The 23,127-nt window shown below is 40.5% G+C and overlaps 1 protein-coding gene across 2 annotated transcripts in view; it reads left to right on the forward strand.

The window, feature by feature from the left end:
• The first annotated feature begins 2,257 nt into the window (after positions 1-2,257).
• Positions 2,258-23,127, forward strand: part of MINPP1 (multiple inositol-polyphosphate phosphatase 1) — a 39,222-nt gene continuing 18,352 nt past the window's right edge. Inside the window, exons 1-4 of one of the 2 annotated variants that reach the window (XM_006880311.1) lie at positions 2,258-2,897; positions 7,812-8,009; positions 12,947-13,044; positions 17,136-17,269. In XM_006880311.1, the coding sequence (XP_006880373.1) occupies positions 2,261-2,897; positions 7,812-8,009; positions 12,947-13,044; positions 17,136-17,269 (1,067 nt within the window). In that variant the 5' untranslated portion in view covers positions 2,258-2,260. The remainder of the gene's footprint in view (positions 2,898-7,811; positions 8,010-12,946; positions 13,045-17,135; positions 17,270-23,127) is intronic. The other variant, XM_006880312.1, reaches the window with a different exon arrangement.

Raw genomic sequence — 23,127 nt, forward strand, 5'->3', positions numbered from 1 at the left:
GTCTGGCGGCGGCGTTCCCCCGTTCTGGCGTGCGGCCGCGTGCGTTTCCCCCGGCGGGCGGCGGGGTGCGTTCCCCTAGTCTGGCGGCCTCGCCCTCGGTATTTCTATTTTCAACTTTCTGAGAAAGTGCCATACCGCCTTCCACAGTGGTTGCACCATTATACACTCCCACCAACAGTGTATAAGGGTTCCAGTTTTTCGGCAACCTCGCCAACATTTGTTGTTTGCTGCTCTGTTGAATTTTGCTATTCTTAATGGGGTGAGATGATATCTCATAGTTGTTTTGATTTGCATCTTAGAGCTAGGGATTTTGAGCACTTCTTCATGTGTTTGCTCATCTTTGGTGAAGTGTCCATATCCTGTGTCCATTTTGCAATTGGGTTGTTTACCTTTATCTTGTTGTGGTGCTCAAGTATTCTATACCTTCTAGATTTAAGTCCATTATCAGACATGTAATTTCAAAATATTTTTTCCCCAGTCTGTGGCTTCCCTTTTTACCCTGTTGGAGAAGTTTTTGGATGTTCATAGGGATTTTATTCTTAGAAGGTCACATTCATCTATTTTAGCCTTATGTTTTATAAAATCAATAATCGTTGGACCTTGCCCATCATTCTGCAACAAGCACTTTTTTAGTTCCACTTCATTTTCAACAATCAAGTTTGTGTCATCTGCCTAGCACAGGTTGTTGATGAGTTTTCCTCCAGTCCTGATGCCACATTCTTCTTCATAGAGTCTGGCTTCACAAATTACTTGCTCAGCATACATATAGAATAGATAGGGAGAAAGGATACAAACTTGACTCACACCCTTCCCAGTTTTAAACCATACAGTGTTTCATCGTCCTGTTCAGATAACAGCTTCTTGGTCTAAGTGTAAGTTTCATATCAAACACCTTTGCATAGTCAATAAAACTTAGAATAAAACATTCTGCTAATATTCTCTGCTTTCAGCCAGGACCCATCTGATACCAGTAATATATTTATATATTTAGTGCCATGGCCTCTTCTAAATTTAGCTTGAACTAACAATTAATTCCCTGTCACTGTTCCAGTCATTTTTTGATGACTTTCGGCAGTATTTTGCTTGCATGTGGTATTAATGATACTGTTTGATAATTTGAACATTCTGTTAGATCTCTTTTCTTGGGAATGGGAACAATTCTTCTCGTCAGTTGGCCAATCAGCTATCCTCCAAATTTCCTGGCATAGACCTGCAAGCACGTCCAAGGTTGCATCTGTTAGTTGAAAATCGTCAATTGGCATCCTATCTATTCCTTTATCAACCTAGAGCATCATAAAGAGAGAATGTGCTTGCTTCACACAATAGATTAGCCCATATTTAACAATGAATTTAAACTGTTAGGCTGTGACTGAATGTAGCCAAGTCATCAGGATTGTAACATCGCTACTTAATACATAGGTATCAACAAGCCACAGAACTTTGGGGTGCTGCCTCGCTGCTCTCATTATCAGTTTTAATAGTTCAGGTCAAGGAACTGCCAAGAATCCGGGGCTTAATTTTGCCAGTATCCTCTTTACAAGTTATTCTGTCTCTTGGAAGTTTATATGCAAACTTTTATGGGAAGCAAAACTTATGGGTTTCAAAAGAAGGAGCAACACCTAGGGATTTGCGTTTCCCACAAGCACCTCCTAAGAGATGGACTGACACAGCAGTTTCAACAATGGGCTCAAAACCACAGACCATTGAGAAGGACGAGACATTTCCTTTGCGGAGTGGGAATCCCCTCCAGGGCACCTAACAATGCAAGAGTGGATTTGCTGCAAATAGTTGAGAGATTTTGAATTACACAGCTGAGCGGGCATGGTTACATGAGTCATTAGCCCAAAGGAGCCCTATTTAGGCAACTTGTTGACTAAGGCTCAGTGCAGGCTTCTTTCTTATCCTCGAGAACCTAAAATGTGGGTGAGTCATTGAGAGAGTCCTTCTGGCGGCAGCTAAGAGGAAACTCGCCCACGCTCCAGGCCAGCAGCTGCCGGCTCCACCTGAATCACAGGTCTGGGAGGCGCCTCCGGGCCAGCCGTGCAGCCTGGTATTTAGGGCACTTCACTGGGTTTGCCACTAGATTGCACGACCTTCCAAAAGCCGACATTGCTTTGCAACAAGTGCAGCCCCGAGGACCAGTTGCGCACACGCGCCGCCAACAGAGACCGGAAACGCCCTCCGGACCCACCCCCTGCCCGTCGGAGCCGGAAGTGCGGCGTCCCCGCCAGTGCGTCGCCCGGCGCGGGCTCTGTACACGATGTTCCGCGGCCCAGGCCGCCTCCTCCGGGCCCCCGTAGCGCCTGCCGCGGCCCTGGCTGCGGCGCTGCTCTCGTCGCTGGCGCGCTGCTCCCACCTGGAGTCGGGGGATCCCGTGGCCTCGGCGCTCAGCCCCTACTTCGGCACCAAGACCCGCTACGAGGATGTCAACCCCGGGCTGCTGCCGGACCCCGAGGCGCCGCAGCGGGACCCGGAGTTGCTGGAGGGGACCTGCACGCCGGTGCAGCTGGTTGCCGTCATCCGCCATGGCACCCGCTACCCCACGGCCAAGCAGATCCGCAAGCTGCGACATCTGCATGAGCTGCTGCAGGCCCGCCGGCCGGGGGACGAGAAGGCCGGGGGTGCTGGCGGCCAGGACGTGGGCGCTGCGCTGGCCAACCGGCCCCTGTGGTACGCCGACTGGATGGACGGGCAGCTGGTGGAGAAAGGGAAGCAGGACATGCGACAGCTGGCGCAGCGGCTAGCCGCGCTCTTCCCGTCCCTTTTCGACCGCGAGAATTTCGGGCGCATGCAGCTCATCACTAGCTCCAAGCACCGCTGCGTGGACAGCGGTGTCGCCTTTCTGCAGGGCCTGTGGCAGCACTACTACCCCGGGCTGCCTCCGCCGGACGTCTCAGGTGACCACCGGCCCCCTAACCCTCGCACTACCGCGACTCCAAGACCTCAGCCCCTTGCCTAAGGCCCTCGCTCCCTAGGCGACACGTTCTGGCTCTTTGGATCTCCTAACCTGTCATTGACCCTCCTTCCCCTTTGAGCATCATCATCCCTGGAGGCAATGTTCAAGGCTAGTTTGTCTCGCTTCTCATACATTCATTCATTTATTTCTGTATCTAGTTTCTAGTCTGAGTTTAGCACTTTCACCGTGCACTGTAGTAGATGTTGAGGATCCAACAGAAGATAGATCTTTCTTGTAATTTTTAGTTTCCAAATTGAATTACTCCTCTGAGTATCCACCCACTCTGTTTTTCCCTCCCTGACAACAGGTTGCACTGTTGAGTGTACCAGTGTTTTGGGTTTTCTGGAGGCTCCTGGAACTTCAGGCTTTGCGTCTGACACGAGGGTTTTTTGTTTTTTTTTGTTTGTTTGTTTGTTTTTTACTTTTTGCAGATGCTTTCAAGTCGTCTTTACTGTCTGCTTTTTTCCTTCTCTTTCATCCTTTATGCTACAAAGTTCTCGTTGTCGCTGTAGTACACAGTCACGGGCTGTATTGTCGTTATTTATTTCATTCATTAAGAATCTTGTTCCCACGGAGCTGCTGGCAGATTCTAACTCCTTGAGGTCGGCCCCCTTTGGGTTAGCAGAAGAACTTCTCTATTAGCTCGGCCACCAGAACTCTTTTGAGTTTTTGTTTTGTAGATAAAGCTGCTGAATCTGGTAATGATTCCCCACAACTTTGAAGACTAGAGTATTAAGGCTGCTGAGGACAGTACATGGTCCTCATAGTCTATAGAGTGTTGTACTGCCAACCCTGTGGTGGGCAGTTCAAATCCACCACCTACTCTGCAGGCAAAAAATGGGCAGTCATCTCTGGTGTGATGTACAGCCTCTGAGAACCCCCTGGGGGACAGCCATGTATGGTTCGACAAGGAGTTGTTGAGCCAACTTTGCAGACACAGAGCACTGGTCGCCTGTTTTGTAGAGTTGCTCTGCCATGTCAATGCAGAGCCTCTCTGGTGGTTCGAATCCACCTGTAGGTCAGGGGAGAAAGATGGGCAGCCTCCTCCTGTGCGATTTTCAGTCTCCAAAAACCCCTGGGAGGGTCAGCGGTAAGTCCAGTTGTAGTGAATTGGAGTTTGAGGCATAGAGCCAGACGCAACCTTCCTTCGAAAAAGTGTTTTTCCTTTTAGAGGACTTTTAACAGTCACAGGTGTATCTCACCTGATTTCATTAAATCCTCATAACGCAACAGCTCTCTGAGATAAATGATATTTCTCACTCCCTGTCTACCTAACAGGGGAAATTGGCACAGGCATTATCTCATTTGTTCACTTTTGTGCAGCTAACATGGACCCAGCTAATCTGATTCAGAGCTTGTTCTTTTAGCCGTTACGCTATATAGTTTCCACTTGCCATGTGACATGCTTGATAAAAAGGGAACAGAACATTCTTGTGCCCTTCCTATCACAAATGTTAATGTTTCAAATGCACCAGATGCTCTGCTGAGAAAGGAGGGACAATCTCCTCCTGTACCAGTCAGATCTGATTTGACGGTACACACACATGAAAATAATAAAAAAATGTAAAAAACCCCCAAATGTTAATGCTTTCTTAAGAAATAATTTTAAAGTTAGTATTGAGATGAGGAACATCACTTGGCTTCAAATCCAAAGCGAAAAATAAATTACGGGTAGGCGGGTTTGTCGTTTTTTCCAGTGACATCCTCTCTGAAGCATTTAGCCATGTCCACAGTGTTCCTCCATTGCCTGGGTCCTTACTGTTTTGTGGGCAACTCAGTTGGCTGAATAGTTTAGTCACTTATTTGACTGTGCTTTTGAAGTTATAACTTGACTTTTTACCTGTAACATAGATGAAAGTTCCCGTGTCACAAAACTAAACTAGCCTGTTGCTGACAGACGAATCCAACTCATGGTTGCCCCATGTATTTCAGAGAAAAGAGTACTCCGTAGGGTGTTAGTGACTACAATGCTGTGGAAATATATTAGCAGCTGAGAGCAGAACATTTGTACAACCCAGGGACCTTCAAAAAGTCTTGCTTAAAAAGAATCCCGCACTGCTGTTGAATCAGTTCTGACCACTAGCAACCCTCCAGGGCTGCTCTTTAGGGTTTCCAAGGCTGTGTGAATCTTCGTGGAAGCAGACTGCCTCATCTTTCTCTCATGGGGCTGCTGGTGCGCGCAGTCATCAGACATTTGAGTTAGCAGCCCAATGCTTGGTCCACTGTGCTCCTAAAAAAGTCCCCGTAGATCTAAATTTAGCTGAATTTTGAATGTAGAACATGCTTTCATATAGAACTGTGTGCAGTGTATACCACAAAGGGCCTTCTGTGGTGAACGGCTTTTTGCCCTGAGGTGGCATTTGTGCGTATTGCACGTGCTTGCAGTACAAAGCCGGGGGATAGGTCTGGGTAGATCCAGCCCTCACCATTTTCAATCTCTCAGCTTAAACCCTTTGCTTAGCTACTTTTAGAGGCAATAGTTTCGCTTCTTGTATATAGGCTGGGCTTTTGAGGAAGGACACTGAATTTGATTTTGGATTTTATTTTTTTTCTAGAAACACAACATTCTCTTCTGTTTTCAGAGTAGTAATTAGATTATACCAAGACAAATACCAGGCTCCATGTGGACAATCCTATTTTGAGACCCCTTATTTTTCTAGTCAAGATACTATCTTTAGAATTCCATTCCATTTAACAATTACTATGGACTAAATGATTGATTTCTGGATCCACCAAATAAACATAGGCATCCAAAGCAAGAAAGTTATAACTGAGTTCGGTTTTATTTTGAATACAGAAGTGATATGTGTAGTACTCCTAAGGCAGATTGTTAGAGAAATGATTGAGATACGTATGTTTTGAACATGACACTGAAAGAATGTAAATGATACCTCAGTAGTTGACGCATTGATTTTTCAGCTGCTATATACATAGAGGCCATGGTCTTTGCAGTCACTTGCTATGTGTCAGAGAGCTAGACAATGATTAGGGAGGATATTGAATATACCATGGACTGCTAAGAAAACAAACAGGTTCATCCTGGAGAGGGTTAAACCAGGCTCTTGGGAGGCAAGGATTCTGAAGCTTTATCTGACATAATTTGTACATGTTGCAAGGAGGCACTAGTCCTTGGAGAAGGACATCATTTTTGGGAGGCTGGAGGGACAGCGCAGGAAAGGAAGAGCATCGATGAGATGGATTTGGTTCAGTGATTGGGTTAATGGGGGTAGGAGAGTCGGAGACAGGTTGGCACAGGATAGAGCAGGGTTTAGGGCTGTTGTAACAAATTTGAGGGTTAGTGCAAGAGAGGAAGACCCTAGATGAGATGGATTGACACAGTGACTGTAACAATGGGGAGAGAGGTGTGTCAGAAACAATTAGGTTGACTCAGTTTAGGGGAAGGTTGAGAGCTGTTGTTCATAGGGTCGCTAAAAGTCATCATTGACTTGACAGCAAACAACAGCAGCATATACCCATACATGTTTGTTGCTAAATTGAGGGGTGGGGGGACCATATGTTTTTGTTGTCAAATTGGAGAAATAACGTACCTATTGAATTCTACACAGATAATTCTGAGAGCTTCAGTTAGAAGATAAACCAAGTTAGAAACACCTAGTACAATGAAATACAGTAGATGTAATATATTTGAAACTCAGAAGTTCATCAAGTTCTGTTATTCATAGGGTCCCCATGAGTCATAGTCAACCCAAAGGTACCCAACAACAAAAACAAAATATTTACTGTATTTGATGCTATTGTCTATAATTTTTGCCCAAAGCAAATTATTTTGTAACATAGGTTTGGGAAGGTTAATAGAGAAAATGAAATATTTATTCTTGGACAAAGAGTAGAAAAACATTTAATATATTTTCTCTGACCTTGTGATTAAAATTCAGATTCATCTCTTTTGAGTCAGTTCTAACCTACAGTGACCCTCCAGTGGTTTCCAAGGTTGGAAATCAAAACAGGTTCCTGTAATCAAAACAGGAGGAGACTTTCTCCTGCAAAGCAGCTGGCAGGCCTTTCTACGAAGATGGCGCTGAAAGCGAAGAAGGAAGCCAAAGCAAAGGCATTAAAGGCAGTCTTAAAGGGCGTCCACAGCCAAAAAAAAAAAGATCCGCAAGTCACCCACCTTCCGGTGGCCTAAGATGCTGAGACTCCGACGGCAGCCCAAATACCCCCGGAAGAGTGCCCCCAGGAGAAACAAGCTTGACCACTATGTCATCATCAAATTTCCCCTGACCACTGAGTCAGCTATGAAGAAGATAGAAGATAACAACACACTTGTGTTCACTGTGGATGTCAAGGCCAATAAGCACCAAATTAAACAAGCTGTAAAGAAGCTCTATGACATTGATGTGGCTAAGGTCAACACTTTGATTAGGCCTGATGGAGAGAAGGCCTATGTTCGACTTGCTCCTGATTATGATGCTTGGGGTGTTGCTAACAAAATTGGGATCATCTAAACTGAGTCCAGCGGGCTAATTCTAAATATAAATTTTTCTCACAAAAAAAAGGAAAAAAAAGCAGCTGGCAGATTTGAACAGCCAGAGGCATGTGACACAGGTTGCTACTAGTTGTAATTATCTCAGAGCTCAAACTCATTGCTGTTGAGTCTATGTATCAATCCTTAACACAATCTGTTTAATTTTTTTCCTAGCATATTAATCACAGTGAAGAATTGCTTTACTCTATTTTTATTGGTCAATTTGTGCATATTTTATGCATTCATATGAATTGGTTGTTAAAATCCCTTTTCTCTATTGAAGCAAAATTTTCAGCAGTTGTAAATTGTTATCTGTGGAAATGCTTAACATATATATGTATCCCTTTCCCCTCCCTTTTTCCCTTTTAGACATGGAATGTGGACATCCAAGAATTAATGATAAACTAATGAGGTTCTTTGATCATTGCAAGAAGTTTTTAACTGAAGTAGAAGGAAATGCGACAGCTCTTTACCATGTAGAAGCCTTCAAAACTGGACCAGAAATGCAGGGCATTTTAAAGAAAGTTGCAGCTACTTTACAAGTGCCATTGAATCATTTAAATGCAGGTACTGTGCCTCTTACCTTCTTTTGAACGTCTGGTTTAAATGGTTTTTAAACTCTGATAATGCAACAAATGAGGAAGTACAAGTTGTTCTTTTTAAAGGACCACCATTAAATTTACCTTAAAAATCTAATGTGTACTAGAAAATGATTCTTTTTAGTTCATAATCTTTAGTTTATCTGTTTCAGTATCCTGTTCCATTTCTTGTTAGAGCAAAACTAAAAAAGCAAACCACTCTCATTAGTTGATTGTGACTCATAGTAACCCAATAGGAAGAGTAGAATTGACCCTTGAGGTTTTCAGGGCTAAGTCTTTATAGACGCTTGCTGCTTCACCTTTCTTCTGCAGAGCAGCTGGTGACTTTGAACTGCCAACCTTTCAGTTATCTGACAAGTACATTAACTACTGTGCCACCCCTAGAGTCAGAAATATGGATCCTCAGCTCCCAGCATTACTTCTTAAACTAAAATTACTTGTTCTGGTAATTAATTTTGTCTTCATAAAGTGTTACCAAATGAAAAATCATGTATAAAATACTATAGCTTTGGGAGAAGTTTAGAAACATGTTAATGTTTTGAGACAGGTCAATTTTAAAAGTTAAAAAAAACAGTCAAGTTTTTGGATTTGTTTTGTGTGTTTTTGTGGGTATTTTTTTAGGCTATACCTAGAAATTATTTTCCCCCTTTTTAAAAATTATTATTAATTTTGGTGAAAATTTACAGACTTTGGATTTCTATTCATTCATTGTTGCACTTTTCTCCCTGCCAGACCTCCCCCACAATTAACTGTTCTCTTTGAAAAGGAAAAGAAAAATTCTTTCATTGTTATACAGTCCCTCCCCACAGGTCCACTCCACTATGCAGTCTTCGTTCTGGACTCCTGTCATGATTAATACCTAATCACATATCCCTTTTAAACAGTTCTCTCCCTCATCTGTTTCAGTGCATTATACATATTTTATCCCATCTTTCTCAGTCTCCCCCCAGCGTGATGTCAGTCCCGTTTTACAACAGTACAACTATGCAGTATTTGACCTTTTGTGACTGAGATATTTCACTCAGCATAATGTCCTTCCAGGATCACCCATTTTGAATAGTATTTAATGAGTTCCTTGTTTTTCAATGCAGCATAGTATTCCATTGTGTGAGAAATTTTTTTTTATACTTCGACATGTTGAGAAATGAGAAGTCGTGTCAGTCATATGATATGAATGGGCTGACTGCAGTTTTTCATTCAAATTGGGACACTTTTGAGGGTGAAAAGGACATTATTAGTAATTACGCTGCAAAAGCAGATGGAAAACTTGTAGGTTTTTTTGTAGTTGTGTAACTAGAATTCTGAGTGTGAATGAACCTGTCATAAAAATAGATAATACTTGCAAAGCACTAAATTATAATAGATATTGAGTTTTTGAAACCATACGTTTATATAAGCACAGTTCATAATGAATTTGAAAAAGAAAAAGAAATTAACCCCCCCCCCAAAAAAAAGTATATTTTTTACCTTGTTTGCAAGTAATTTCTAATTAATAGAATCAAACACCATCCTCATGCCATTGGGTCTTTTCAGAGTCATGGTCACCTTATAGGACAGAATAGAAGTGCCTAAGAAGGTTTTTAAGTCTGTAAATACTTGTGGAAGCGGCTGCCACACCTTTATCCCACAGAACAGCTGGTGGCTTCACACAGATGCACATTCAGTAAGCAGCTGAGAGCTTTATCCACAGCTGTAGAGCAGAGGTGACCAGTATGCATACAAAAGTTGTGGATTTCTTTATATTTTAGATTCTTTGTAAAAAGACTAGAAGTAGAAGGGTTGAGAAAAGGAAGAATTTGTCAGTCATGAAGCCTAAATATTTATTTAAGCATTTGTAATTGAATTTTCCCCCCTCTTTACTCAAACTGGCCATATACTTAAAAAGATGCAAGTGTCTTTGAACACTACTAGAAAGCAATTCAGATATGTAAGTAAGTGCCTCATTCTAGGCCAGATGACTCTGTGTACAGGATGATTGATGTTAGAATTGATAGAAGCAGGTGCCCCAGTGTAGACTGGTGGTGGTGAAGGCTCAGCCACTGCTGTGGAGGTAGTAGTGGTCACATACTGCTGCCCCCAGCTGGCTGAACTGTTTTTACACGCACTTAGAACTGATCTCCATCAAAACCAGCAACTGCCTGTACCTTAAAGAATTGTTGTGTGATTCCCCCCCCCCAGTTAGCCTCCTTCCACTTAAAGAATTAACCGTTTGAACAGACATTTGTGTAACTAGAATTCTGAGTGTGAATGATCCTTTCATAAAAATAGATGATGTTTGCAAAAGACTATATTATAGTAGTTAGTGAGTTAACATACATTTATATAAGCAAAGCTCACAAAGGGTTTTATGTACCTTTCATATAACATATGTTATAGGAAAGATATGTATTATGTGTAATACTGTCTCTCAGGAGCTCTGGTGGCATAGTCTAATAGTCCAGAGATAGTGGTGTTTCTGCCTCTGATGGTTCAAAACCACCAGCAGCTTTGTGGGAGAAAGATGGGCAGTCTCCTCACATATAATTTAGAGCCTCAAACCAGGAGGGTCAGTGAGGAATAGGTACCAGCTTGTTGGCAGTGAGCTTATATCGCTTCTAGGAATCCTTTAAACTCAAGATGAATGCATAAAGGCTGTTTACCTTTGTGTGACCCTGGTTTACCTAGGAATAGTGAGAAGGCAAGGAAGTCTTAAGTCCAAATATTACAGAGAGCTGTGGTTGACAATTACTGTAACTGTAGCAGCAGTAAAAGCCACCTCCCTTCTCATTAACTATATAACATTTTTGTTACTGACAAGAACAGTTTTGTAGTCTATATTAATAATTTGTTCTGCCAAAATTAGTAGCAGACCAGTTGTAAGAAGTGCTGAGTTAACACTGTTCAAAATACCAGTCCCTCCTTTGTTCAGTTCTCTCATTCCTCTATGTCTCTTGGGTTCAGTGGTTCACTAGAAGGTTTCCCAGAGACTCAGAGTCATCAGGGGAATGACTCATGTGACTGTAGGTATGTAAGCCCATTGTGCAGAGACTGGTGAGCGTTGTAGACCATCCATTGCAGAGCAGGTATCCCCAAAAGAGAGCTAGCACTGAGGTCCCAGGATCTTGTACAAGCCTCTAGTAAAAAGGGTTGTATCCCACCCTAATCCTCTCTCTTTTTTTTACTTTTAATTTAAAATTTTTTTTATATACTGGTTTACTTACAAAGAATATATACATTGTTTTTCACACTGATCCTCTCTTCTTAATACAATAAATACTTCAGCACAAAATAAACAGTTACTTATTGGCTAGGAAAGATTTTTTTTCTTTCTATATTTTATTAATTTTCATAAACATTTACAGAGATTTTGGGTTTCCATTCATTCATTGTTGCACTATTCTCTCTACCCTCCTCCCAGTTTGTTCTTGTCCAAATGCCACGGTGCTTGTCAAAGCCAGTTCTGATTAATCTTGTCAGTGTGTCCTTTGCCATTCCCTATCACTCCTCCCTGAGAGAGACTTCACCCTGAGTCATAAGGAAAAGGGGATGGCGTATTCTCTTAGCTACTTCCTGCTGAAAAGGGACGCTGTGGGTTTCAGGGTGAAGATCTTCTCTCACTTCTAAAGGGCCCCTTTGGCAGTAGGAAACACATAGACTATTATGGAGATTGATTTTGGAATTTAGATGCACTCTTATTGATTGTGCTTGGCCGTACATATTCATATCCTTGAAGATGTATCATGGGGGTGTTGCAACCTAGAAGACACAAATTTGAAAAGATATTTTGAATGATAAACCTTTGTTACTACAGATAGTCCAAGTACCTGCTTCCTTATCCTGAGACTTGTATATAAAGAAAAGTAATCTAATCAGCTAATTAACAGCGGAGAAAATCTCAGATACTTTACTGTAAACCCACTGTCCATAGAGCAGCTAAGTGTGATGGAAGCTGGCACAGTTGGCGACTTTACTCTCCCTCCTCGGTGTGTTTTCCCCTTTTGTTCATCTCCTCCTGGACTCTTTCATCCTTTTCCTGTGCCCTCACTTATAATGTCTTTTCTTTTTCTACCTTCTATAGCCATTTTACTCTCCTTTGACATCCTCGCTGTACTTTCTTCTCAATAGTTTTATTTTGAACTGCATATGGTTGGTTTTTTTTTTTCCCAAAGCAACACCACAAGCAAAGCATATTGTTGAAGAAATATAATTTGTTAAACTAGCTCTTTTTATAACCTTATCTTCCCTCCTCTAAATTAACAAGATCATGTTATGCTTTACATAGTCTAATCCTTGAAGCAAAACCCTATGCTGAATTTGATAGGCAGACATGCTCTTCATAAATATATTCATTTTTCAAGCATAAAAAAAAGTTACTGTTTCATGGAGCAAAATTTCTTGGTTTCTTTGGACTGGAGTCCTCTTAGTTGTTATTCCCAAGAGTTCCCTTTCCACCCCTTTGGATAACACGGTTGTTGTTTGTTAGGGGCAGTCAGTTTGACTACTACTCATAGCAACCTATTAATAACAGATCTGAACCTTTTCCTATCCTGACCGTCCTCCCAATCTTTGATATATTGGAGCCCACTGGTAAAGTCACTGTGTCATTCATCTTGTTGAATTCCTTCTTTTCTTTCTCTGACCTTCCACTTTTCCTAGCCTGATATTTTTCCCCAAGACTGGACCCTTCTTGGGAAGCATGCTCAAAGTGAGCTGGAATGTCCCCATCCTTGCCTCTAAAGAGCACCCTGGTTCTACTTCCTCTAAGACAGAGCAAGTCTTAATGCTTTGATACCCAGTCAGAGACTAACTTTTCTAAACTAAGCATATCCAGTTTCTTTAGTTCTGTGTATTTCATCTACAGATATTTAGTCTCTGAAAAGTGCAGAAAATGGTAACCCACAAAAATGTACCTGTTTTTGTTTACAGATTTAATTCAAGTAGCTTTTTTCACGTGTTCATTTGATCTGGCAATTAAAGGCATTAAATCTCCTTGGTGTGATGTTTTTGACATAGATGATGCAAAGGTAGGTATCTCTCTGCTTTATTTGTATGATTTTTGTTTGCTTGGGTTTTTTTTTGTGTTTTGAAGTAGCTTTTCAGAAAACAGGAAAATGAGGAATATTAGCTGTCTTGGAACTAATTTGCAATTTTTCTTAAATAAAGAGAAATCTATACAGATAAATTCATTTATAAATTAGATTAATAAAACTCTGGAAAATATCTTTTAATGGTGATTAATTTCTTAAATCCAATCTGGTGAAAACCTTACTTAACCTGTCATTAAATTTTACTATAATAGGTAGTGTGGAATAACTCAAATTCTTTTTATAGGAAAACAGACTTCAGAAATGGAGATAAATGATTCCCTTCCAAAGGCCTATTTCCTTTGTAAGAGTTTTTCTGAGAAATCTTAGTTCTGCATATTACCTGAGGATGGCATTAATTAATCTACAACTTCTGTCTCCCCTCTTCAAATGCCTTTTTGTTCTCTTTAATATTACTCTCTTGAAGACTTTTCAGATTCTTAAAAGGGAATAAAGACGGAACTTCTGTAGGGAGGCAAATTATGGTCATTTGGGGATTGTCATGAGTCAGAGAGGGAGAATAAAAGAGTTTCACTTGTTTTCTTAAGCTTTGTGTAAAGAAGCACTGGATGAGGTTAGTCTGGATTATTTAGGATTATAGACTTCTGAAACAGTAGTCATTACTTACAAACGTGTTGTTAGGTACTATTGAGTTGTTATGACTCATAATGACCCTGTGAACAACATAACTGAACCCTGTTCTATTCTGTGCCAGCCTCATCATCCCTGACAACACTTGAGCCTATTGCTGCAGTCACAGTGTTAATCCATCTAAAACTCTAAATATTCCTTATGAAGATAAATTATTGATTTAAAAATTTAATCTCACATTTTGAAAAGATGCATATTATTGGAATGATAAAAAAAATCTAAGCTTTAAACAGAAAGCTAATGTTCATTTGAAGGTAAACAAGTGATTTATATTGTTCTTTGAAGATTTTATGTGGCCAGCAACCAAATCAAAGGGTTCTGTGGTATAGTGACAAGATACAGGGTAAGGGGGTAAGGGAAGAAAAAGACCCTCAATGAATTGATACCATAGGATGCTGAACACCGGTACTAAGTGATCATATTATTTTTTTCTTCTAACTACTCATGAAATCACTTTCTGATGACCTGCTATTTTCCTCTGTCTCTCCTCTAATTATTCGTAATTTAGCACTTCAAACATTTTCTGGTATACCCTTCCTTGAAGCACCCTGTGCTTAGTATAACCGTGTTATTATCTTGCAAATTGGCATAATGAAAGGGGCACTATTAATAATTATGCCTGAATAAATATAAATGTAGACCTACGGTTACTATACACTTGCATCAGAATTATCTCACTTCCCTCTCCACACAAATGTCTTTTTCTGCTGAAAAAAGAGATGATCACTGTTCATTGCTTATCACTCAGTGCTGAAAGCATTTGTTTTATAGTTTGATTTGTCTTCTGGATTTTGGCAGGAGGCTGTGTTTATCTATGACTCCATCATGGCAGATGATGTATTCTTTTAATATACTACTGAGTTTTATTTGATGTTTTATTTCAGAGTCATCAAATTATTTGTATAGTGAGATTGGTTTATGACAGTGACTCCTTTTTGGATGATATAATACAGGCACCCTTCTTTTTCTTTGCAGGGACTAAAAGTATAAGGGAATATTTTTCTTGGTAACAGTGGTTAGGGTCATGGTTGCTATTTTAGAGGATGAAGGCAAAGGACTCTTAACTATCTCCAAGTGCATTGATCTATAATTTCCCCCCTTTGTACTTCCTTTATCCAGTTCTGATGACAAAAAATTCTTTTGGTCTTTTAAAATGAGTTGACAAGTTTTCCATCTTCTTCTTCACTCTCTTGTTAGGTTCTGTTGAGTCAGCTGCAGCTCATAGTTACTCTGTGAACAAGAGACTGAACCTTGCCCTATCCTGTGCCATCTCCACAGTCTCCACCATCCTGAAGTCTGTTGTTGCAGTCACTGTGTCAGTCTTGTTGAGGGACTTCCCTTTTTCACTGACTCTCTGCTGTTCTAAGTGTGAAGGCTTTTCCCAAGAACTGATGCCTCCTGACAACGTGCCCAAAGTATGTGAGATGCAGTCTCACTGTTCTTGCTTCAGAGAACTCCTTGGTTTACACTTTGTCCAAAACAGATTTGTTTGGTTTTTTAGAAGTCCATGGAATATTCAGAACTTTCCACAAACACCACAATTCAAAGGCATCAGTTCTCTTTAGTCTTCCTTTTCATTATCCAACTTTCAGGTGCATAGGAAGAAATGGAAAATACCATGTTTTGGGGCAGGCACACTTTAGTCTTTAAACCGACATCTTTAGTCTGTAGAACTTTGGAGAGGTCCTTCTCTAAGAACTCTTTAAAGAGGAAAGGTTCACAACTCTTGTATAATCCTTCTCTTTTCTTCTCTTCTCTTCTCTTCTCTTCTCTTCTCTATCCTTCTTTTGAGTTGAAAGTTTTAATCATCCAGTTTTATGTTTAGCAAACTGATCAAATTAAACACCAGTACAAAGTTCAATGTTCAGATGAAGACTACCTCAATCACTAACTCCAGTTCTCAACCTTTTTTGCAGAGGTTAACCACTGCTGTCAGAGTGATATTTACCTCTCAAACCATTTTCTGTGTTTTACAGATCACATGTATCATTCTCAGAAATAGGAAGGTTGTAATGTGTATTTGTAGCGTATTTTGGTAGTTAAAGATGTTATACTGTAATTACTTTTCTCAGCCTGCATTTTTCATTCAATTATGTGTCTTAGAGATCTTTCCTTGTCAGTACATGTAGGTCTACAAGATGGAACTTTTTAGTAATTACACAGTCCTTGGATTGTGCACACGGTAAACATGCTTAGTCACTAACTGAAAGGTTGGAGAGTTGAATCTGCCATAGATCTACACCAGCCTTTGAAACCCTAGAGAACACAGCCCCACTCTCACACATGTGAGGCTGCCACTGGTCAGAATTGACTTGATAGCAACTCATTTATTGTATTTCATAATATTCCTAGTTTAAGGTTTGGAAGCAGGAGTGGCATCCACTTCCTAAATATGCCTCTGGACAGACACTCTATGAACTTTGATAAATGATGATAGTTGTAGAAAGGCTTCAGGCCTTTGTTCATAGGGTCGCTATGAGTTGTCCTTGACTCAATTGCAATCAACAACAGCAACAATATTTGTTAGTGTATGTGTTTATTTAACCATGTACCCAGTGGTAGAATATAACAACTTTCCTTCGCTCCCCACTCCTTGGGTTCTTTAAGGAGTACTAAAGAGCCCTGGGTAGCACACTGAGTAAGCACTTCACCACTAACTGAGAGGTTGACAGTTCTAATCTACTAGCCACTCCCTGGGAGAACAATGTGGAAGTCTGCATCTGTAAAGATTTCAGCAGTGAAAACTCTATGTCCTGGGTCACTGTGAGTTAGATTCAATGTGATGGCAATGGCTTTGGTTAGATCTAAAAGGAGTGCTGCTGCAAGCCATTCTTGTGCATTCTCCATTGCTTTTCTTCATGGGTATTGCTTTAGGCGATAGGGAGTTAATGAATTATACAGTATATATATATTTTTATGGATTTGCAGATTTGCTTCCAAAGTAACTTCTTTCCTTTTTAGTTTGTATCTTCCTAAAATTCTTAAGCATTCTTGATCCATGCCTGGCATCTTTTCTTGTGTTGTAGTGAATATTCTGCCTATGCCTGTCTTCTGACACATCTTTGCTATTATTGTATCAGAATTCTAAAAGAAAGTAGAAGTATTAAAGTCCTTAGTTCCTTATCTGAATTGTCATGGAGGATAGATTACTGTCTATAATTACATACTAATTTGCTCTTACATTTCAGCATCTGGATACTCAGGATACAAAGTTGTGACTCAACATAAATGTCTACAGGTCATAAATCTTTGGGGCCAGCTCTTAATACTTAAAAAGTCAAATAGAAAACCTGTAAATACTGAGATTCTATTATACTTTGCCAAAATGATAATTAAACAGTATCATCTTTTCTAAGAGACTTTTGAAATTCTCATTTCAGGTATTAGAGTATTTAAATGATCTGAAACAATACTGGAAAAGAGGATATGGTTATACTATTAATAGCCGATCCAGCTGCATCCTGTTTGAGGATATCTTTCGACATTTGGACAAAGCAGTTGAACAGAAACAAAGGTAAACATTTAGAAAAAGTTGTCGGACACTCTGAATGCCCAGTCAGGTTTCTCAAAAATGTTGTATAACATGTGGTTGCTGTATAGTGTTTGGTTGTAGTTTTTTTAAAAAAATGTTTTCATATAATATTTGACACCAAATAATTATTTAACATGTATATAAGTTACAAAGCATACAAACTCTCCACTCCGTTTAAGAAACAGATCATAACTTGCATGCTTTTTTTTTTAAATTTTATTAGGTAAAACATGTTAGGGATACACGGAGGTGAGGTTTGAGGGCAGAAGGGTGAGGATGGGCAGGGGTGAAAATTGCAGGGATGCAGTTGCAATGCTGCACAATTTGGTTGGTGGGGGGAGCAGGTGAAGGAAATGGAAAGCATCCAATAGGCACCAGATGATTCAGGGCAATGGTAATCATAGTCTAATGGTGATTAAACAAACTGTCTTTTTCACTTGTGGGTTTCCCTTTTGGGAATTGGGCACAGACTTTCTGGCTTCTTCATGCTGAACAGGGGTGTTGATGTGAAGGGGAAAAGGGAGCACACTTTATCAAAAAATATGGAACGCTTCACGAATTTGTGTGTCATCCTTGCGCAGGGGCCATGCTAATCTTCTCAGTATCTTTCCAGTTTTAGTACATGTGCTGCTGAAGCGAGCACGCATTTATATTTCTATGTGTTTGTAAAAGTGGCCACTAGAGGCATGTGATCTCTGAGAAGTGGGAGAGACACAGCCTCATCCTGATGCCTGTGAGGGGGAAGCACATCCTTCCTCTCTCCAAACTGTGAAAAATTTTAACACCAGCCATCCTTCCCTAAGGACTCCCCATTTCTCTTCTGGGTTTGATAATTTGTTGTTGATAATGGTAGTGGTACACGTCACAGATTGTACTCACAATTAGGGCTTATTTGGAGAGTCACAGGTTATAACTCGTATCAGAAGTTGCATAATACACTTTCTCTCCCAGGACAGCCTGTTTACAGCCTTGCCTATAGGCAGGATTCTCTCAAGCCCCAGGTCCCTTGGGCTTCTTGGGCGGCCCCACTGCTGACCTCCTCAGGAAAGGGCTAAGCACTCTAGCTCTGCTAGTACGTGCTTGGTGGTGACCTAGTTGTCCTCTGAGCCTACTTTGCCCAAATTCTATAACCTCAGCCCAGAGGTTGATGAATGGGGCTCTGCCCAGTGCCCTGAGGCACCCCACTTCAGCATCTAGCCTCCTGCCTGAAGACACCCACCTCTCTTTAGTGTGAGCTAAAAAAATTATACTAACTCATGGTTTTTTTCCTTGTTCTGCCTACTCTGCTGCCACCAGTTTTCTGTTCCTTCTCATTATCTTTCTCACCATCTTCATTCTGTTTTCTGGGTTATGCGCATTCATTTTGATTGATTGATTGATTGATTGTCTAGAAGATTCCCAGCACAGGGACCTTGAGTCCTAAGGATACACTGTTCTCCTGTCTCTCCTTGATAGTCAGGTTCCCCCTTCCCACCCTGCAGTGGCTCATTTTAAGCCTAAGAGGGTGGCAGAACTGACCAATCCTGTTCCATACACTTTGTTTGCATGCTCCCACTCCCACAGTGGTACTGAGTGCCTTAATTTGTGTGATTAGCAAGCTATCCAATTCCTTCAGTGGGTCACAAGCACCTTATTTTCATAGTTCCCTCCAGTCATTTGGTGGGAGTTATAAGACTTAAGCTGAAACAAAACTCAGATTCATTACCTTTGACTTGCAGCCAATTCAGAGCTGACTCTCTCCCTTCAGTTCACAAGCCTCTAAATTAAACGGGAGGAGATTGTCCACCACTTTCTCATGGAGCCACTGATGGACTCAAACCATCAGAGAGGTGTGATCTTTGGATGAGCAATACAGTCCTCTACAGAAATCAGTGGCTGGAAAGGTCATAGAACAGTAATCCATCACACCATAGTGTTTTTCACCAATTCTAGTTTCCTACTTCATCCATACCTCTTATCCTAAGTAACCACTGTTGTGGATTTTTTATTATTCCTTTGCCTCTATAAAATTGTTTTATCATGAATGTATTTGTGCTTAGACAATATTTAGTTTACTTAGAATCAAACTGCTTGCTGCCTTCTTAGATTTGCTTTTTATCTTCATCATTATGTTTATGCAAAATATTTATAGCATAGGTTGGTGAAGGGATATCTGCCAAACAAAATAGAAGTTGAAAGTCTTATCAAAGGATCAGCTTATGAAGTTTAAAAGCAAAAGTCTGAAAGTAACAGAGGCTTGTATTTTGTTTTGGTTTTATTGTTTTTCATACAATTTTTCCTGTACATTTTGTTTTATAATACTAACTACAATTCATCTAAGCTTTTTGTCATCACATCTCATCAAGTTCTCATCAAGTCTTTACTGCAGTTTACCTATTCCTTTTTTTTTTAAATGAGAAATGCTGCTTTTAAAATTTTGCACATCCAGACCATTAATTGTGTACAAGAAAGATCTTACATATAATAGCAGACAATAGGAGCTATTACCAAAACTGAGGCAGACTTGAAGTGTTTGCTGCAGAAGATTAAGGATGGTAGCCTTCAGTATGGATTGCATCTCATTGTGAAGGAAACAAAAATCCTTACCAACAGGCCAATTGGCAGCATCATGATAGATTGAGAAAAGGTTGAGGTGGTTAACAGTTTTATCTTGTTTGGATCCACAGTCAACACTCTTTTGGCAGTCTTTGGTATATTCAGTCTTCTTTGCCAACAGTTTGGTTCAAGGCATCAGGTCGTCAGGCTTCCTTATTCACTGTCCAACTTTCACATGCATAAAGTAAACAGGTATATCTTGGAAGAGGTGTAGCGCAAGTGTTTCTTAGAGGGAGAGATGTCAAAGCCTCGTCTCAAATAGTTTGGACACCTTGCTAGGAGAGGCTGCTCCTTGAAAAGGTGCATCATGCTTGGAAAGTTGAAGGGTCTCTGAAACAGAGGAGACCCTCAGTGACACAGTGACTGCAGCCATGGGCACAAGTGTCAGAGATGATGACAGTGGCACAGGATAGGACAGGGTTCTATTAGGTTCTCATAGCATTGCTATGAGTCGTAGTTGACTTGCAGCACCTAACAACAGCAGTGGCTTGGGTGAGACACACCTTAGCCCTCAAAGTGACATCCTGTTCTTTAGCACTTTTTTTTTAAATTTAGGTTGTTTATTTTTCATTTCAATGAACATCTGCAGAGATTTTGAGATTCCATTCATTCATTGTTGCACCCTTCTCCCCGCACAAACCCCTCCCCCTCCCTGCACAAACCCCTCCCCCCTCCCCCCCATTTGCTCCTCTCCTTGAAAAGCTAAAGAAAAACTCCCTCATTGGTACACAATCCCCTCCCCTGCAACTCCCCAAACCCCACCCCCTACCCCCAAATATAATCCACTCTGCAACCCTCATTGCATACTCCTTACGTCTATGGGGGAGAGAATAGTCTTTAGCACTTTTGCAGCAAATTCTCCCAACATAATATTGATGATACAAATAACTCACTTCTGAAAAGAGAAATGCCCCTCTTGGCTCATGTGGTCGTGAATATCAAATGAAATAATGTTGTAAAAGCATTTATTATAATACAATATAAAAGATAGGATACTGTGAGACTTCTTAGGTCAAAACATATCCTTAACATCTTTTCTTAGAGAACAATATTTTCCATCCCAGACCCTGATTATTGTTCAAATAATAAGACACGCACTTTCGAGGAATTACTCTTAAAATTTTCATGAGCTCATTTATCAAGCTAATTTCCTTTTTTTATCAGTAAGATGGAGGAAAAAAGTGTTTACTGCTTTGAGATTACAATGTGTTTTTGAATGTAAAGGAAAATTCATTAATCAGACTTAAACACCTACTACATTACCTGCCAGGGAGTGTTCTAGGAGCTGGATGGAGTCAGTAAAACCATTGCACTTGTGGCTTTCATAATCACGAGGAAATATGTTTTATAAAAGACGTATGTAATGGCATAACTGTTTATGTAAGACTGTGGTGTAGAACAAAAAGTTTAAGGAGGGAGTATGACCCTTTATGACAGGAAATTGGTTTGGCTGTTGTCTGCTTTTCTAACTTAAGAAGGAAGGTCAACAGATGTTTCTCAGTGATGGTTGTAGAATCTGGCAGATGGTTTTCAGGGACTGGCTATGCTAAAAGACTAAGGGTGAAACTTACTTTAAAAAAACAAAACCTTAGCAAATCTAAGTTCAAATCTTCTTACATAGGTTAAGGAGGGGGTGGGGCAAAGTACACTTAAAAGACTTCTATCCAATTTCTCTACAAAAAAATACAGTCCACTGACTAATGATGTGTGGATTGTAAAAATTAAGAGTAACAGCAAATGTTCAACCAGGAGGGAATAATAGGAAGGTTTTTAATAGAAACCCCAGAAAACTCATTGCCAGCAAGTTGGAACCGAATCATAGCTGACCCTCCAGCAGTTTCTCAGAGGCTATAAATTACCCTGGAAGAGGTTGCCTGTCTTTGTCCCTTAGATCAGCTGGTGGGACATCATGCTGGGTAGAGTAGAGGGACAGTGCAGGAGGGGAAGACGCTGTATGAGGTGGATTGATTCAATGACTGGGATAATCAGGATGGGTGTGTCAGAGGCAAAGAGATTGGCACAGGATAGAGCACGGTTTGGGGCTGTTGTACATAGGGTCGCTATGAGTCGCAAACGACTCGACGGCACATAACAACAACAACCACCTTAGGGTTGGCAGCACAACTCTCTACCAATTAGGATTTTTAATAAAATAGTTTATATTTGTGTCTGTCTTGATGTTTTATCAAATTATTAACTTTTTTCTTAAAATTCTTAAAATCTTTTGTATTTCAATTTTATGTTTTAAAAAATAAACATAAACGCTAGTATTTTGTCACTGATATGACATGTCTGAGGTTTGGTCTTTCATGGAATTGTAGGGTTCTCAGGCTGTACTTTCTCCATCCCTTTCTCACTCCATGTTGGAATGATATGTGTACAAGTTGAGATATTTATATATTACCATTAAATCAGGTATATTCTTCACTGTCAATTCAAGGTTTTTTAGGCAGAAATTTAGTAACATATTACTTAAGGAAAAATTGGATATTGTGCATAATGTTAATTAACAAATTTCAACATTTTAGTTAAACTAGCTTCCAAATTTAGTATCCTTGACTCTTGGATTGTTTTGTTTTTCTTCTTAATCCTCTCAGTGTTAAATTAAAAACAATAAGTTTACTATTTACTCCTTTTAGATGTAAGTAAATTTAAGCGACTATTTGCACTGGTGATTAGAAAAGCAGACTGAATTTACTGATGAAATCTCTTGATCCCTGGTGGTGCAATGATTAAAGAATTTGGATGCTCAGTAGAAAGTGGGAAATTCAAACCCAGTAGCTTCTGCATTAGGGATCCCTGGTGGACTAGTGGCAAGAAGTTGCACTGCAATCCCGAAGGCACTTGGTTCGAGTCCATCAGCTGCTCCACAGGAGAAGGATGGGCAGTCTCCTTCTGGGTGATTAACTACCTCTGAGAACCCGCTGGAGGGTCTGCTATGGTTTGGTTTAGACTCTGGTCCACAACAACAGCTGCTGCATGAGAGAGCTCTAATGGCCTCGTGGTCAAAAGCTACACTACAATCCTGAAGGCACATAGTTTGAGTCCAGTAGCTGCTCTGTTGGAGTAGTATGGGCAGTCTTCTCCTGTGCAATTACTGCCTCTGAAAACCCACTGGAGGGTCAGCTACGGATCATTCCGACTCACTGGTACACAACAACAACTGCTGCATGAGAGAAAGTTGAAGTTTTTTGTTTTTGTTCCGATGTCTAGTTTTGGAAACCCTACAGACAGTACTCTGACCA

This window comes from Elephantulus edwardii, unplaced genomic scaffold, assembly GCF_000299155.1.
Source record: "Elephantulus edwardii isolate Elephantulus edwardi_28Jun2011 unplaced genomic scaffold, EleEdw1.0 scaffold00007, whole genome shotgun sequence".
Classification (NCBI taxonomy): Eukaryota; Metazoa; Chordata; class Mammalia; order Macroscelidea; family Macroscelididae; genus Elephantulus; species Elephantulus edwardii.